The 17,550-nt window shown below is 51.3% G+C and overlaps 1 protein-coding gene across 1 annotated transcript in view; it reads left to right on the top strand.

Annotated features, from left to right (window-relative positions):
* The first annotated feature begins 608 nt into the window (after window positions 1-608).
* MAMLD1 (mastermind like domain containing 1) overlaps window positions 609-17,550 on the top strand; it is a 57,019-nt gene continuing 40,077 nt past the window's right edge. The window contains exon 1 of the mRNA XM_089903920.1: window positions 609-737. Within this exon, the coding sequence (XP_089760046.1) occupies window positions 642-737 (96 nt within the window). The 5' untranslated portion in view covers window positions 609-641. The remainder of the gene's footprint in view (window positions 738-17,550) is intronic.

Genomic DNA, 17,550 nt, shown 5'->3' with positions numbered 1-17,550 from the left:
TGTCCATTGCTTCTTTCCATTGACTGTCAGGTTATGACCTGTCAGCTCACTTGGCTGGGTGCTAACGGGCAGAGTGGGGAGTTGCTCCTTCTATGGGCCAAAGGCTTCAGTAGAGCTGAAGGGGCAATAAGCCATCACGTGATCCAACCGCCATGGTTTTCATATTAAAAAAAACAAAACAAAAACCTGTGTCAGAAAACAGAAAAGCCTTTCCCCAGATCTCACTGCGTACCACACAAGCAAAGTCAGACCCAGGAGCCCCATTCCCTGCCTTTAAGCCCACTGTTATTTAAGGTACATTGGGCTGCTTCTCCACCCATCCCTCAGCTCTCCAGTGAACTTCACTCTGCCCCATGGCCAGGGACTGCGGTCTCATCCCAGCCAAGTGCCTCCCAGAGGTGCCCTTCATCCCTGGAGGTGGGAGGGGCTCCATGAGGGTGGTGGGGTGGGAAGAGAGACAGGAAAACGAACGTGGCTGACTCCACCTAAACCTGTCCTCAGAATGCAAGTCTGTGATTCACGGGGTCAATGGTCTCATCTTCGTATCTGAAAGACAGTGTACTTTTTGTCTCCCTAAGCCCTGTGTCTAGGTCGTTTGGGAAGCGCCTTGGAGAGTCAAGAATAAAATTGCAGGTCAAACAATGGATGACTGGAAAAGTCGGCTTGTAATCAAGAGCATGCTTCCCCATTTCGCCATGGTGGGAAATCGTCAGGAGCCCAGAAAGCTCCAGGAATCGGTCAGACAATGGGCTATCGGGGGGGAGGGGGGTTTTGAATGCTTCTAATCTTAAACTTGAACGTAATATGTGTTATTGAAATTCTCTGTGCGAACTTGGTGGCAAGCAACCAACCCAAAATGTAAGGAACTGAAATCTGACCTGGAAGGGATCTGGGAGATGAGCTGACCTTGCCCCTTGTGAGTTTTTGGAAGAGCAGGAAATAGAGTCCAAGGTTCCATGTGGATTCCCAGTCCAGCTCTCTCTGCACTGCACCCGTTCAACTGGAAAGAGATGAAGGGTGAAAAGGGAAAAAGACCTACTTTTTACCTTAATAGAAACCAGGAATGTGGAGATGACAAGCACTAGATATATTATATTAGCTTCCTAGTACCACTGAGAACAGGAAGCCAGTGAGTAGGGCACAGAAAGATATTCCCATTCGATTCTCTGGCCCTGATGTCCTTTCAAAAACTCATTTGACAAATTTCTGCTTTCTTCCCTTGGAACTCAGATGTCATCCATGGGTCCGAAACTCAGGGTTAGGGATTCCAGAGTGCCATTGGTTGGTTGAATCTGACAATAAAAGCCTGCAACCTCGCCAGTCTACCAGGGTTAGCTCAGTTAATAGGAGGTGCCGCAAACACAATGGCTGTTATCTCAGTGTATTAGGTCCACAAAGGAGTGGCTCACTTAATCTCTGCAATTAACAGAGCAGAGAGGAAATGGCTCTTCTAGACCCGTGGGTCTGCTTCCTTCCTGTTCAGAGAACTGGGAGCTGGGAGCTCTGAGGTAATGTCATTTCACATAACTAGAGGGCCTGGCTTCTCCAATTCCAAGGGCAATCCACTTTCAGTAAGTCAGTTTTCTATTTAGTTGAGGATTCTGATCTGTGCACAAGTGTGCGGGGACATTGTTGAAATCCTGTTGCTGTCTTTTGCCCTGGTTGTCTACCACCAACAATGTACTGAAAATGTGGTATCCAGTTGAGGCATTTACAAAACTTTGTTTACTGAAGTTCCAGCTCTCACAGAGATGGCGGAAAGATGGGATGGCAGAGAGGGAGCAATTTCTTTGGCCTGTCCTCCAAATTACCAGCCCTCCCGTCAGGCATCTTTCCATGGCAATCTCTACCCTCCATCCTAATTACCCTTTTTAGTTCTTGCTTCTCTTTTATGGTCAAGAACTAAGTTAGTGAAGGAAAGCCTCTTGCGTCCAGAGTTCATGGTCAGTTTCAACGGGACTTGCAGTTTCTCCTTTGTTTCACGCTTGTTTCCAACCCTAGGGGAGAAGACTGGGTGGGTTGTAGATGCAGGATCCTCTTCCCCTTCCCCCCATGTGCCCCACCAACACTCTTTTAAAACGTGTGACTAGTAAGTAATTGTTTTGGTTTTGATGAGTGTAGATCTCAGCGCAGGATGGGTTTTTCCTAGAACAGGTTCTTAGAGCTGCCACCCGTGCCCTCACTCTGGAGAAGCGGCCCTTGCTCACGCCGTTTCCGGGCTAGGCTTCTCTTTGTAGGTGGCCTTTAGAGTCCTTTGTAAGTCTTGCCAAAAATTCACATTCATCGCTTTAGAGTCACACTCCGGTCTTGATCAAAATCAGCCCTTCTCCCCCCTCCGTGGCACACCTTATTCTCCGCCAATGGCTCAGAGTGAGCTGTTTCTGAAAAGCCAAGCTGTCCTAGAAGACCGTGGATTTGCCCCAGTGGAGGGGATCCAAGCCTTGGGCTCCGAAAGGTCAAAATCACATTCATCCTCTTGGAAGATGCACATGGCCTCTGAAGGAGCTGACACCTAGGGCACCCGCTCCTCTGGCTGTGCCTGATGGGTATGGAGCCAGGCACTGCTGGTGCAGCCAGTTCTGGTTTGAGCAGTTCCTGGTTTGAGCACAGCTGCCTTCTCGCAGCTGGTCAATCCCTGCAGCTTCAGGAAGGTACCTGGTGCCCACACGGAGCTCTGCTCCACACGCTGAGTGGCTCAGCAGCCCCGTGTTTGTGGACAGAGACGGACAGATTCAAAGCAGAATGGCCAGTCAGTTCACCGTGACACCTGCTGTCCAGATAAGTTAATACAGGGCCCAGGATGGCAGCAGCAGAAAGCAGTCCTTTGTGGGAGCTGGACTGGCACCTCCCAGGTGTGGCCTGGACTGGATCTCGGCTGTTTCCAATGCTTGCTCTCCCTCGGGTGCTTTTATAACATCCACGGATGACACCCCACACCCCAGCCCCAGGAAACTGTGTGCCTCTGGAAGCACTTCCCTAGCACCACCCTCCCTTGTCCTGCCAGCATCCTCAGCGTAGAGGGAAAGGACAAAAAAAACAGACTAACAACAACAAAAAACAAATTTCAAGTCAAGTTCTGTTAATAAAATTATATCAGTCCCAAAGGAGAGCTCTTTGAAACAGCCCTGGGATTTACATGTGAAGGTTTTTTTTTAACATCTTTATTGGAGTATAATTGCTTTACAATGGTGTGTTAGTTTCTGCTGTATAACAAAGTGAATCAGCTATACGTATACACATATCCCCATATCCGTCCCTCTTGGGTCTCCCTCCCACCCTCCCCATCCCACCCCTGTAGGTGGACACAAAGCACCGAGCTGATCTCTCTGTGCTACGCGGCTCCTTCCCACTAGCTAGCTATTTTACATTTGGTAGTGTGTATATGTCCGTGCCACTCTCTCACTTCATCCCAGCTTACCCTTCCCCCTCCCCGTGTCCTCACGTCCATTCTCTACATCTGCGTCTTTATTCCCGGCCTGCCACTAGGTTCATTAGAACCTTTTTTTTTTTTTAGATTCCATACATATGTGTTAGCATGCAGAATTTGTTTTTCTCTTTCTGACTTACTTCACTCTGTAGGACAGACTCTAGGCCCATCCACCTCACTACAAATAACTCAATTTCGTTTCTTTTATGGCTGAGTAATATTCCATTGTATATATATGCCACATATTCTTTATCCATTCTTCTGTCAGTGGACACTTAGATTGCTTCCATCTCCGGGCTATTGTAAATAGAGCTGCAATGAACATTTTGGTACATGACTCTTTTTGAATTATGGTTTTCTCAGGGTATATGCCCAGTAGTGGGATTGCTGGGTCATATGGTAGTTCTATTTGTAGTTTTTTAAGGAACCTCCATACTGTTCTGCATAGTGGCTGTATCAATTTACATTCCCACCAACAGTGCAAGAGGGTTCCCTTTTCTCCACACCCTCTCCAGCATTTATTGTTTGTAGATTTTTTGATGATGGCCATTCTGACTGGTGTGAGGTGATACCAATGGCATTTTTCACAGAACTAGAACAAGAAATTTTACAATTTGTATGGAAACACAAGAGACCCCAAATAGCCAAAGCAATCTGGAGAAAGAAAAACAGAGCTGGAGGAATCAGGCTCCCTGACTTCAGACTATACTACAAAGCTACAGTAATCCAGACAGTATGGTACTAGCACAAAAACAGAAACATAGATCAGTGCAACAGGATAGAAAGCCCAGAAATAAACCCATGCACATATGGTCACCTTATCTTTGACAAAGGAGGCAAGAATACACAATGGAGAAAAGACAGCCTCTTCAATAAGTGGTGCTGGGAACACTGGACAGCTACATGTAAAAGAATGAAATTAGAACACTCCCTAACACCATACACAAAACATAAACTCAATGGATTAAAGACCTAAATATAAGGCCAGACACTATAAAACTCTTAGAGGGAAACATAGGCAGAACACTCTATGACGTAAATCACAGCAAGATCCTTTTTGACCCACCTCCTAGAGAAATGGAAATAAAAACAAAAATGAACCAATGGGACCTATTGCATAGCAAAGGAAACCATAAATAAGACAAAAAGACAACCCTCAGAATGGGAGAAAATATTTGCAAACGAAGCAACTGACAAAGGATTAATCTCCAAAATATACAAGCAACTCATGCAGCTCAATATCAAAAAAACAAACAACCCAATCTAAAAATGGGCAGAAGACCTAAATAGACATTTCTCCATGTGAATTACTGAGAGTCCACTTGCAGGAAAACGTGCGTCTGATGTGATTTTTCTTGGCCTAAGACCAGGGCCCAGGACACCTGATTCCAGTCTTGCTTCTGCTCCTAACTAGCCATGGGGCCTTGTCCATCCTTTGCCCACTCTGAGGACAAAGATCAAATGAACCAGGAGTAAGAATAGCCACCTTTAGTTGAGTGTTGACTAGGCGCTACGCACTTGCTAAGCCTTCGGGCTGCCTTATTTCCTGTAATCCTTAGGATAACCCTGAGATGAAGAGGTTAGCTCCAGGAAACTGAGGCTCAGAGAGGTTAAGCAACTTGACGAAGTCACAGAGACAAGGCGCAGCAGAGCTCAGAGCCTGCTTTCTTCACCACTATGCTCTGCTGCCTCTTGGGTCTGAAGCATGTTGGAAACCACAAAGCTCCAAGCACATATCAGGTGGGAGCAGTTGTCGTAAGAAAGCGCAGCACCCTCTCAGCATTTGTTCATTCATTCAGCAGCCTGATGGCTTAATGACTCGTGATCTGGAGTTTTACCTTTTGAACACTTGGGCATCCACCCAAGCTTTAATAAGGCATCCAGTCTCTGCAGTGAGTGTATGGAGTTTTAACAGGAGGCAGAATGTTTGCTCCCTCCTTTTGAAGTTAAGATCTCCACTCCTCCCCCAGAACGGTGAGTGGATTGATTACTAGTGCATGAATCTCTAAAATACTAGCACTCCAGATGGGAGCGCTTCAGAGCCCACATGGAATTGGAACCCAGTCGTCTCCGTCTCAGTCTGCACCCAAAGTTGCGAAGATTCCCCAGCTCTGAGCAGCCGCCTATTCCGTTCATAAGGCAGCTCCAGAGAAAATGGAGGCATTAAGGGCATTAGACGTACAGTCGGAGAAGGAACGGGATGCTGCGCTCACGGCGCACCTTCTGTGTGTCGTCATGGGATGATAATGAATGGCTGACTCTATAGTTACCATGAGTTGGCATGTCCAGTCTTCCTTCCGACCTTCCCAGCCATTGCCCCTCTTTGTGGATGAGGACTCTTAGATCCAAGAAATCCAGTGACTTGTAGTAAGATGCTCATGGCGAAGGTGGGGAGCTCTATCAAGGGTCCCCATTCGGGTGGCCCCAAGTGCAGCCTGCTTTCCACCTGCAGTATGACCTAAACCAACGGCTCACCCCTTCTTCTCCTTGTCACTTCGAATGCAAATGGAGCTGAGGAAGGGGCAGAAAGGAGTCCTGTCTGTCGCTCTGCTTTAGACTGGTGACCTTAGATATGCCCGGTAGGAGGAGGGCCGTTCACCGGCTGCCATGGCATGTGATCAGGTTGGGGGTTTGTGCCCCTCATCCTCGGAAGCACACACTTTTCTTTGCAAAAAGCACAGGGGACTCAGGAGACCTCAAATTTCATTCCAGGGCTCTAACTAGCACTTTGTGAGCCCTTGGGTAAGTCCCTTTGCTCCTGAGGTCAGAGGGCCTGCATATCTCAGGCCTCCTGCCACATTTCCAGGGTTCCTCCTGTGTGCCCAGCCCTGTGCTAGACCATGGGCTACAGCAGCTCCCAGTCAAGGGGTAGGTAGACTCTTCCCAGGCTTCCTGCACTGGGAACAGATGTGTCCTACTCTGTAGTTCTGCCTGTCCTCCTCGGAAGCCGGGAGGAGAGGATGGCCAAGTGGCTCTCTTGTGCACATTCCTTTGTAGACAATAGCTCGTCTACTCCCGTGACACAGAGACTAATATTTCCACTTCACCGGGGAGGAGACCGAGGGACTTTCCCAATGTTGCGCGGGTAGTAGGTTGGAAATTCCGATCTCAAACCCAGGTGCCCTGACCAGCATCGTCCACTGCCCAGCCTGTGAGCCGAGAGCCAGGCTAATTAAAACCCCACAGGGAGTAGGGACAGCCAGCCAGGACCTGGGCTGAGTTGTGTAAACAGCTCTCTTGGAAGCCTGGAGAGGCAGCCCAGTGCCCCCTGCTTCATGTCGGCTGTGGGCAGGGTGCACTGGCCCCAGGAGAGGGGAGCAGGGTGTATGGCCCCGGCTTCCAGGAGCCGGCGGGTCCAGGAATCAGCTCACTGGGGAGGCAGCTGTCCCAGACAGTGACTGGGATGCTGCATGAGGCTGTGCCCTCTGCCCACGTCAGATGACGATGAACAAGGTGTGAATATGAACGCAGTGTAAACCACACAGGGTATTACCGCTGTGAGCACTTTTTTTTTTAATGATCAGAGATTGGCATTGGCTCAGAAAGGCGATGAGAGACAAGTGTCCTTGGAGCTCAGGTAGAGACACAGGGCCCCTGAGGATATCTCAGGCTCAGCAGCAGCCCCGCTGCCCGAGGAGCGCTGGATTTATGGTGTAGCTCTGAGCATTCTGGGTCAAAGCCTGCAGCGCGTATGTGACTTTCTATTTGGGGATCCTCCCCACGGAGCGCGCAGCTGTTCGCTCCTTTTCCTCCCGCCCCCTCCTCCTGCAGTGAGGGCCCGGCCCTGTTCCAGACACCGCGCCGGGCTGGGCCACCAGGCAGAGGCCTTGCCTTCGGCTCTTCTGCGAAGGCTGCACGCTGCTCGGCTGGCCGGACACCACTGGGCTCTGCGTCCGGGTCCCACCTGGGTAGCCCCGTCCAGCAAAGCGGTGACCTGAAAATCGCAGCCTGTTCGCAGGGGGAGCTGCCGGGAGGGGAAGTCTGTTTGGCAGCTGGCGCCCACTGGCATCTGGGCGCTCGGCACTGCCTATTTCTGAACTTCTAGGAGCCCTCGTTAGCTGTGTCTGCGTTCCTACCTGGCCTCTGCCCACAGCTTCCTTGACATCAGGCCCGAGGTGACAGGTGTCTGGAGCTTGAGCTGCCCGGGGGAGGGGGAGGGTGGACACTCTTGGACCCCAGGTCAGGGTGTCAGGAGAGTCTGGCTGAGCTGACACTCAGGCACGACCTCCATCTAGGGTGTGCGCAAACCAGAGAGGGGCAGCCCTGGGGCGCAGACCCAGGGCTCCTCAGACTCTGGCTTGGCCTGTGCAGGCTGAGGCCCCTTGCTTTTGTTGAAAATCCCCAGCTGGAGAACTCAACGTGGCTCTGATTGCAGACAGATATTTGGGTCATAAGCTGCCCCTGGGGTACCCAGTTTTAGACCTCAGGTTGGGCAGGGGCACAGGAAGCATGCGCTTCTGAAGATTAGCTACAGGTGCTGATTTCTGCAGTTGACATAGAAGAATTTGTCAAAACCCTGCCTGCTGCTCCTTGGCCTTTCCTTTCTCCTCATCTACCACCTCCCCTGTCTCACCAGATCGCCAGCCCCAAAGTACCAAAGTTAAAAAGACAGGACGGAGCCCAGGAGAGGCTGCCGCCACCCCTCCCTCCCTGCCCCCTCACCCCCCCGCCCTTCCTCACAAACCCCCTTTGTGTGCCTCCCTCTGGTGCTGCAGGGTGCGGTCCCTCTTCTGACTCCGTCCAGAGCTGTTTCTCCAGGCCGGTCGCCCCCCTCCAAGCCTGTCAGCTGGCACACAGGCACTCTCGTGACCCTGAGTAAATGCTCGGTGGACAGTGGTTGCCCTTCCTCTTGGCCAGAAGGTCCCTTAGAAATCGTCCAGGTCACCTCCTTTGTTGACCACAGGAGGCCCAGACACACGAAGGAGAAGGCGTGTCCTTCACGGGGCCAGTTAGTGAATTCATCACAGTTTCTGAAAAGCGATTGCCTCTGGGCCTTGTGCTGGGAATGGAAGAGAACAGGATCATTTGTAGGAAACCTTCTGCTCCAGGGCTTAATTCACATCTGCAGATACCAGCTGAGCCCTGTCACGACACTAGGTGCTATGGGGGTGCAGAGATGAGGAGGAAACAGCCCCAGTCTTCTGAGAGCTGCGTTGTGGAGGCCTGGCTTGGAAGGGGTGGGGCTCGAGGCCGAGTTATCCTAGAGACCCTTGAAGGCCCGAGGGAGGAGGGTGTGCTTTCATCTGCTGGACAAGGTGCGAATCGTTGATGAGGATACAAAGGCTGGAAGAGCAAGCAGACGGCCAGGCATTCTGGAGGAGGCGGTGTCCTGTTTCATGGAACCCGTGGCGCACCCAACAGATGTGGGTTAGCACAGGTTAAACGACGTGGCGTTTGAGACTGCCACATGCCTCGTGCATTCAGAAATGGTCACCTGACTTGTACGATGGTAGAAGTCTTGAAGCTTTTCAGCTCCGAAAATGTTGCCTGCCACTGTCTTGTGAACCGTAGGCCTACGTGGCCCCCTGCAGTGTGAGGGGGGCGATTTGGAAATAACCTCTGTGCCTTGGGGAAGACGCTCAGCCTGTGCTGTAGGTCAGGGCTTGGTAAAGTCCCACCCGCGCAGCCTGTTCTTGTAAATGAGGTTTTATTAGCACAAGCCACACCTAGTCATTAACATATCATCTGGAGTTGCAACAGGGACCACTTGGTCTGCAAAGCCTAAGAGAGTTACTCTCTGGGCCTTTACGGAAAGTTGACGACCCCCTGATCTAGGTCACTGGGTTTTGGATCATATTTTCTGAGGCCGTAGTTTCCTCCCATAAGTGGGTGCTCGGCTCTGTGTCACCTGAGGGACAATCACAGTTCCTGGCACCTCTCCAGGCATTCTGCTTCCTCTCCTGTGCCACAGCTGGCCTGACCCCCCTCTGGACCTATCCCTTTTTCTCTCCCATCAGCACCCAGGCAGACCTTTTACAAACAGATGGAGCCGACCACTCCTCGGTATAACCCCCCACCCAGTGGTTTCCCACCGCAGACATCTGACAGTCCACCCGCTTCCCAGGGCTGCGGGTCCATCCGTGAGCCATGGCTGTCCCCCTGGCTCGCTGCGCACCAAGCACAGTGGCCACCTGCCCGTTCTTGGAGCGCGCCGAGAGCTTTTCCCCAGGGCCTCTCCCTTCTGCCCTCCTGCCTGGAGCGCTCTGCCCCCAGTCCTTCTCCTGGCCACTCTGTCACATCACTGCTCCTTCACTCTGTTCTTGTTCTTGCTGTCTTCATACCGTCTGTTCCACTAGAACTCCAGCTCCGTCTCATTCTGGTTCCCCGCTCCTCGCCCGGCATGTGCTCATTCTGAGGGGATCTCTGTTCTGGGCCCCCTAGACAGCCCTGCTTTGCACAGTTAAAAGCCTCCATCTCTGTAGTGGACAGGTGCTCAGTGCCACTCGCTAGCTGCCTCTTTTTCTAAAATAAACTTGAGGCAATAAAGTTGTCTAGTGTTAGGGCTGTCTGTGTGACGCTGTCAGAAAATCTCAACATTTTCTTGCCTCTTTTTCTCCTTTAAGTCAAGCCTTTGGGCTTTAGAACAATGAACTTGGCCTATATAAAGTACCTCCAGGAAGTCAGCCCCCAAACACCAACATCCAACATCTGCCTTCTGAATATATGGCTTCAAAGAGCTAAGTGCACGGTAGCTAAGTGCTGTCCATCCTATGTTTTTAAGCCACACGACAGCCAAGGAACTTAGAAATGCCTTGCCCTTTCCTGTAGTTAAATCTGACATAAAATTACTTTATTGGCAGCATTTTAACAAACAAAACTCTCCTGTGTTTTCACCGGTAATTCAGCTTCAATTTTCCAAGTGAGAAAAAAGTAATTACGAATGATGGCAAGGAGACAGTTTTGAGGTCTCTGTTAATAACACATTCAGGGCGAGTCCTCTTTCTCCGGCCCACTCAGGGCAGCTTCTTACAGTGAGGTGGAGCAAGAAGGAATCACTCTGTAGGAGTAGCCCCTTGACTGTCAGCACTCCGGCCACTACCAATACCAGCGTCACTACCCCTCCACCTCCACCACCAACACCATCTCCACCATCAGCACCGTCACCACCACCACCATCACACAGACACACACACAGGGGAAATTTTTCAGGTTCTATGACATGCTCCCTGATGTAATCGCAGACACCTTCCACACACAGTGAAATAAAGAAATATTTTAAGGTTTTCATTATTTTCATTATGTAATCTACTCTTGTTGCTGTGGGATTTGGGACTATGGAGCATCAGCATGTGTTTGTGGCCAAAATTAAACTAGGATTCATTACAAGAAAGGCCAATACCTCCGAGTACTACACCTTTAAGACAGATAAGTTTGGATGAGAGATCTTAACTTCATAAAAGGATTTACTGAGGATTTCCTTTCAATGGCAGATTCTCCTTGCATTTTATTATGATTTGGTTGACAAAAGTTAGCCTTGCACACAGCTGTTCAGGAATGCAGCCAATGAGTAAAGGCAGATCTGCCTTGAATGGCAAATGCCTCTGAGTAACTATGCTACAGGCTATTTTAGGACCACCAAGAATGTGTTTGCATTTTCAAGGGTGGAAAGAGAGAGACTATTTACTTGGTACGAACACCATGCCAGGCGCTACGCGCACTTTCCACCTCTAAGCTCATGTGATTCTGGTAACAAATTTGTGAGGTGGCCTCAACGCTCCCCATCTTGGTTGCACAGCACTGTGAATGTACCAAAGGCCACTGAATTGTACACTTGCAAAAGCTTAATTTCATGCTCTGCGAATTTTGCCTCAATTTCAAAAAGAGAGGACCTAAGTCATTTCACAGTGTATACATATGTTAAATCATCACGTTGCACGCTTTTCAAAAAATCACGTTGTACTTCAATACATATAATTTTGAGCTGTCGATCATACCTCAGTAAAGCTGGAAAAAAGAGAGGACCTAGACCATGGGGAGGGTCTCTGCACTGACCTGAAGCTCCTTAGCCCATGTCCCCTCCCAGCCTCTGTTTCTGTGGCATCAGAACTCAAGCAGCCTTACTCAAAGATCTACTAACTAGGGTGCGTACATTTGCAGGCCATTAGTATATTTTAGAGCCAGAAGTTGGCACCTAGCCACTAAAATGTGCTTATTCAGTAAGCACGTGACCTCCAGAATACACCGGACTAACCGGGTGTCTCTGGATTCTTCCCCCACCTACACAGCTGTTGGGTTTCTCATGCAGGGAACTTCCTGCCATGGTCTAAAGCCTGTCGCCATTTTATTTAGCCCATTGTTGGGACACAGGCAGAAGCAAAGTCCCCTTCTGCTTAAGCTTCAGGACTGGCCTTCAAACCTTACGAAGCCTGGGACGTAATTTTGTTCTCTGAACCTTACATTCCCTTTCATAAAGCGGGTGCCTCGCATCGTCTAAGCTTCAATCCCCACGAAGCAGAGGGCGTGGAGAGCTATTTGGGGAAGATCATAATTTGACCCCAGCTGGTCTGGGGCAAGTTGTGCTTTCTTTAACATGGTCTGGAATTGGAGGTGATGTACACCTCCTGCCCATGGCAAGGACGCTTGTGAACCACAAGGCTCTCCTTGGCCTAGCTGCACCCCGGGGAGAGAGGCCCTCTTAGGTGGGGGACAAGAGCATTCATCTTTTCTCTGCAGGAGCAGTCCAGAAAGAAAGTCATAGCATCAGCTTACCAAAGCTGGGACCCATTCACTGTGTGGGTGGGGAAACTGAGGCTCAGAGTGGGGTCGGGACCTATGAGAGGTCACACCACAAGGTATCGATACTTAGAAGCAGAGCCCTGGGAGAAGTGAGAAAGTTGGGCTTAAATGAACTCCGAGGGCCCTTCTGCCCTTTTCATATATAGAAACCCAGGTCTGCCCAGTGGCCCTGGTGGTCTCCAACCTCGGCTCTGCCTTCGCTCTTCCTCTTCCCTGCATGTTTCCTGGTGCGTCAGCCTAATTCGGGTGAAACACAGATGACCCTTGTTACCCTGAGTCCTGCACAGACAGACTCATCTGGGCTGAGACAATGCCCTCGCCTTTGACCTTCAGCTTCTAGCCTGGCTCCACAGGCAGTACCTGCTTGATCTCTAGGCCAACCTCATCAAATCCAGGTGCTTGGAACCAACTCCATCTTTCCCTTCTCCCCCCAAGTGGTCATCTTTATCCCACTAATGATGCTACATGGGAAGGCCTTTGGAGGAAACCGGGGCAGGGTTTCTTCCAGTGGAAAGAGGCCAACCTGGCAGTCAGAGAAACTGGCCCACGGGCACATCTCTTCCTGGCTCTCAGCCTCATGAGCCCTCATGTGAATGGGAGGGACCGGCCTGTCACTAAGGGTCTGGTAGTTCTGACAGCCTCTAGGAGTGCAAGGCTCGCACTCCAGGAACGCCTGGTCAATGACGGAATACTTGGAGGTGTCTCGGGGTGGAACAGCTGAATTATGAGCCCATTAAGTCCACATGCATCTATCTGTTTGGGGCCATTCTTAGAGTTGCCAGTTCTTCCAGCTGGTGTGTCTACACTACAGAAAGGGAGAACACAGTTCTCAAAAACCCCCAGGTCTGCTCATTTCTGCATTTGTTGGGGCCGCTCTGGTTGAAGCTTGTTGAAGCCACAGCCCTCATGTTGGGAAGCCTGAGGGTGCAGACAGTGTGGTGGAGCCCAGAGTGGTGGGCGATGGCGAACAGCAGAAGGTGGAATTTTACAGGCAGCGCCGCTGGCCGTCAGGTCGGTGCCATCAGTGCCAGGCTGCTCGTCTCCCTCCACTCTCACCCCATGTCCCGATTCTAGAGCATGTGTCCTTATTTGCCAGAGAGCAAGCCGAGGCCCACACTGGAGGGCACTGGGGCAGCCTGGGGACCCAGGGCCTGGAGAGTGACATCAGTGACAGTGACTGCTTCTGACGTGCACTCCTCAAAGATGCTGTGAGGCACCCAGGGCAGGCCGAGGACTCATTTTACAGAAGAAAACTTGAGGCTCAGAGAGGGGGAGTGACTTGCCCACAGTCACACGGCAAATGGAGGAGCTAGGGCTTCCATCAGGTCTTTTGGTGCCTACTCCAATGCTCCTCCCTCCAGCCCAGCTCGCCTCTACCTGCAGCGCGTGCAGCCTCTGTCACTTCGGGGCAAGCCCAGGGCGCCAATATATCCCCTCTTTCTAGGGTGAGATTCTTGCTCCAAACCACCTGTTAGCAGAGATTCATTCCTGAGACAAACCGACTCCTCTTGAAGCCAGTCAGGATTCCCTGCAGTTCCCATCCACCCTGGGATCCTCCAGAGCCTCAGGTCTTGCAATTCTGGAAATGCTGAAAGTCCTGTTTGTTCTACAGAAAGACCAGTTTGTGGGGACATTGTTCTGAAAAACAACCGTGCAAATGATACACCAGCTCAAGTACAGGCGGTTATCGGTGCTCATCTGATCCCATGTCTACATGCAGGCAGATTCCCTCTCTCTCCCTCCTTCCCTCCTTGTCTCTCTTCCTGAAAACCCAGTCCTGCTGCATCGTGTCTCATCTGTTCTCCTTTCTTCTGAGCAAGTCTACCGGGGAACACTCCTGTCTCAGAGGGCTTGAAATCCCAGCTAGTTGGCCAGCGTGAGCTTCTTGGAAACTCCCAGGGAGCATGTGTAACAGTACCAAGGAAAGGTGTTGATGGAGCATGGGTGGGCTCCTGTGAGAGACACTGAGAGAAGCAGAAGCAGATTGGCCGGGGCTGCACCGCAGGAGGCGCTACTGACAGAGGAAGGGGAGACTAAACACACCACAGGCAATCTCCAGCTTTTTGACAGTCTTGCCCGGGGCTCTCTGGAGGGAAAAACGAGGCTCCCTGAGCCAATCTGTCCTGCACACCTTCGGCTTCCTGCATTCTTACCCAGGAGGGACTGTGCATAATTTTGCTGGCCTTTTGTAGATGTCTGTGATAAACCTCCAGCTAGAGTGTTCAAAATCAAGTGTTTACAGCAACCTGCCAGACCTCTTTGGAAAGAGTTATTTTTATATATATATATATAATATACATATAATATATAATATTTTATATATATATATATGTTCTTCTCCTTATGCCCATTTTCTGAGCCTGGACTGTACTCTTATAATCTAGACCCTTTCCCAAGAAATCTTTGCCCTTTTTGCCATTCTGGACTAAAAAAATGTAGAAAGGGAAGAATTGCCATATGTCATTGTTCAGACAGAACCAGAAATAATGTTGACTTCAGAGCTGAACTTGGCCTCTATCAGAAGGGTTGCCTTTGTTTTCTCATTATTTAGGGGGTGGGGAAGGCATCACATGCTTTGAAATGCATTTTAATGAATGTTTATAAGGTCGTGGGGATCACATTGGTGGCTTTGTCTGCCCGATTATGAAATGGGACTCCGCCGGCACTGGTGCATGGAGATAAAGTCATTCCTTTCTAAAAGACACCAGGACACCGTCCCTCACTCCCCTTCCCCGCCCTACCACTGCCCGCACCTGTGAGGGCTGGGCCTCCTGGGGTCTAGTGTTGGTGTTGGCCCCTAACTAGCCGTGGGACCACAAGCAAATCACCACCCATTCTGTTTTCTGTAAAAAGTGAAGGTTGACGTGTGTTGTCTAGCAATCCTGCTAGCGGCTACTGATTCACTTATGGTAAAAAAAAAAAAAAAAAAAATTGTTCTCCCAGTGAGTGGGCAGGGTCACGTGTAGTACAAGGCCTGAAGGAAGTAGGGGCTGGCTGGGAGCTGGGACCCATAGCTTGCTGTACAGAGTCCACAGAGACTGGAAAACGGCACATAGGTAAAGCTGTTTAGAAGGGTCTGGAAGTTTGGTGGGGACCTGCCACCCCCAACGTGATGCTGAGAGGGGAAGTCATTCTGGGGTAGCAAGCTCTCTGCTGCACCTGATCTAGAAGGGTGGCCACAGGGTTCAGTCAAGCCCAACAGCCCAGCCAGGCTGACCTCGGTGATGGCAGCAGCCTGGGTCTAGGGGCGAAATTAACTCGTAGTAGATGTCAACACAGCCGCCTCCCCTCGGCTTGTTTAGGCTTAGCTGGGGATCCGGCCATCCGGCCGAGGTGCTTTAGGCAATCTGTTGAAAGCTCTCCCCGTGAAATCCGAAATGCAGAGCTGCAGCCTCTAGCAAAGTGGAGTCTCGTTTAGTCCATGGAGAAAGCAAAGCTGGGAAGAGGCTCCTGCCTGCCCCACCGCTGAGACTGCGGCGTCAACCAGCGCCCCCCATTGCACCCCCAGGGACAGCAAGGCCAGCCTGCCCGCCGACTAGGGAGCCTCCCAAAGCATTCAGGGAAGCTAGCACCAGCGGCGTCCGGCTGCAGGCTTGGCACAGCAAGGGTAGCACCTGCTCCAGCAGATGGTATCCACCAGCAGCACGGCAGCCCCCAGCACCTCGCAGGGGCATCCTGGGGTCCGCTGTGGGGTTGAGGGCCTGAAAAGTCAGGGGCACACACTCTCACTTCAGAGGGCTGGAGACCCTTTTCCTTCGCCAGTGGTTCCCAGTATTAACTTTAGCATCTGGTGGTCATGTCCCACCTTCCCCACCTCCTACCACCTTAGTCCCAACGGGATAATGGCAGACCAACAATTAAATGAAAGCCCTAGTATCTGCCAGGGAGTCCAGGCCAGTCCAACTCACAGCTCCTGCCCTCCCTCCCATCCCCCAAGCCCATCCTTCCCCCGCCTGGTCCTATGCAGACTTCACTGGCATTAAACTCTCCTTGAGTCCAAGACATCACGAACAGCGCCTTGGGCACGGCCATCGCCAGCTCAGACTCCAGGCAGGGGATCCTATGTAAAGCCCACACTGAGTCGTTCCTTACTGATCCATTTTAGACATTTCTGTTTTCACTATAATGGATTTGTTTTAAGTCTTTGGGAGAACGTAGAAGAGACCAAATCTCAGCCTGAAATGCAGTGACTTCTCTGTGGCCCATGATTGATTGAATGAACGGCCAGGAAAACACGAGGCAGAGCTCGCTGGGCGCTGAGTCATTTGTGTTCATTGGTCCATGGATTCATTCAGCTTCTGTTCACTGAGCACCTGCCGTGGGCCAAATACCTAGTGAGCGCTCCTGGGTGGGAGAGTGGAGCAGATGACTGGAGAGGCCTCTTCCTGTGCCTACTCTACCTCACCCCCCAACCCCTTCCTGCCTGCCCGGTGGTAGTCAGGCCTCAGATGAATCTGGTGGCGGACCTGCCCCTCAAAGTGCCCTTGGCCGGGTGGTGGACATCTCACAAGGAAAGGCAGAGAAGTAGGCAAGTCCCCTCGCTAAGAGAGGGGGAGCCCTTTCTGCGGGGATGGGGCGGTCAGTGGGGGAGGATGGAGGCTGCGGGTCGGGGAACAGCTGAGTGACGGTGGCAGGCCCTGGGGCCCTCTAGCTGAGCCGCTCGGGGCAAGCCTTGCCCATCCCAGGGCCTCAGGGTCCCTCCCTGTCTTTAAAGGCCAGGGTTGCACTCCCAGAGCACTTCCAGATCTGCCCTCTGTAATGCCAGATACTAGTTAATGAGGGTCCACTAGGTGCCGTGGAATCCGTCCCGTTTCATGTAATAGTCCAAGCAGCATCATGAGGTGAGAACTAAAATGACGCTCATTTTACAAATGAAGAAACAGAACTCAAGAGATTCTTTGTGGAGGCCAATACGTAGTGGTTGCGTCTGCCTCGGGACCAGGGCCCTAGGCCATCCTGCCTGCACCCATGCTCTCAAGCTGGCAGTCCACTGAGAGCCAGCCAGGGAGCTGTAACAAACCTTGGGTTCCTGGGCCGCGGCCCGGAGGAGACTGAAGCAGTTCAGCTGTGGTAGGAGAGCCTGGGAATCTGGGGGTTTCTAAGTGCATCTGATGGGTGCCAAGGCTCCAGAAGTGCAGCCCGAGGGGATCTCTTTTGACGTTCACTCTGCTGTAAGAGTCATGACCACTGTCGTGCTAGTAGGTGGCCCTCACGCACGCCTTGACCCTCCAGTGAGGCAAACGTAAGGGGACGTCAGAGGATCCGCACCGGATGTCCCAGTAAGACTTCAAAGCTGGAAAGAGGTTTCTTCGTGCAAAAGTGCTTCAGGGGAAATGGATCTGGTAGAGCGCTGGCCTTTAGGAGATTTCCAAGCCCATCTCCTCCCA

This window comes from Delphinapterus leucas, chromosome X (genome assembly GCF_059928025.1).
Source record: "Delphinapterus leucas isolate spDelLeu-1000000601 "Yukka" chromosome X, BTC_Dleu_Yukka2, whole genome shotgun sequence".
NCBI classification, from domain to species: domain Eukaryota; kingdom Metazoa; phylum Chordata; class Mammalia; order Artiodactyla; family Monodontidae; genus Delphinapterus; species Delphinapterus leucas.
The sequence above is the reverse complement of the archived record's forward strand: the minus strand, read 5'-3'. Positions and strand labels throughout refer to the sequence as shown.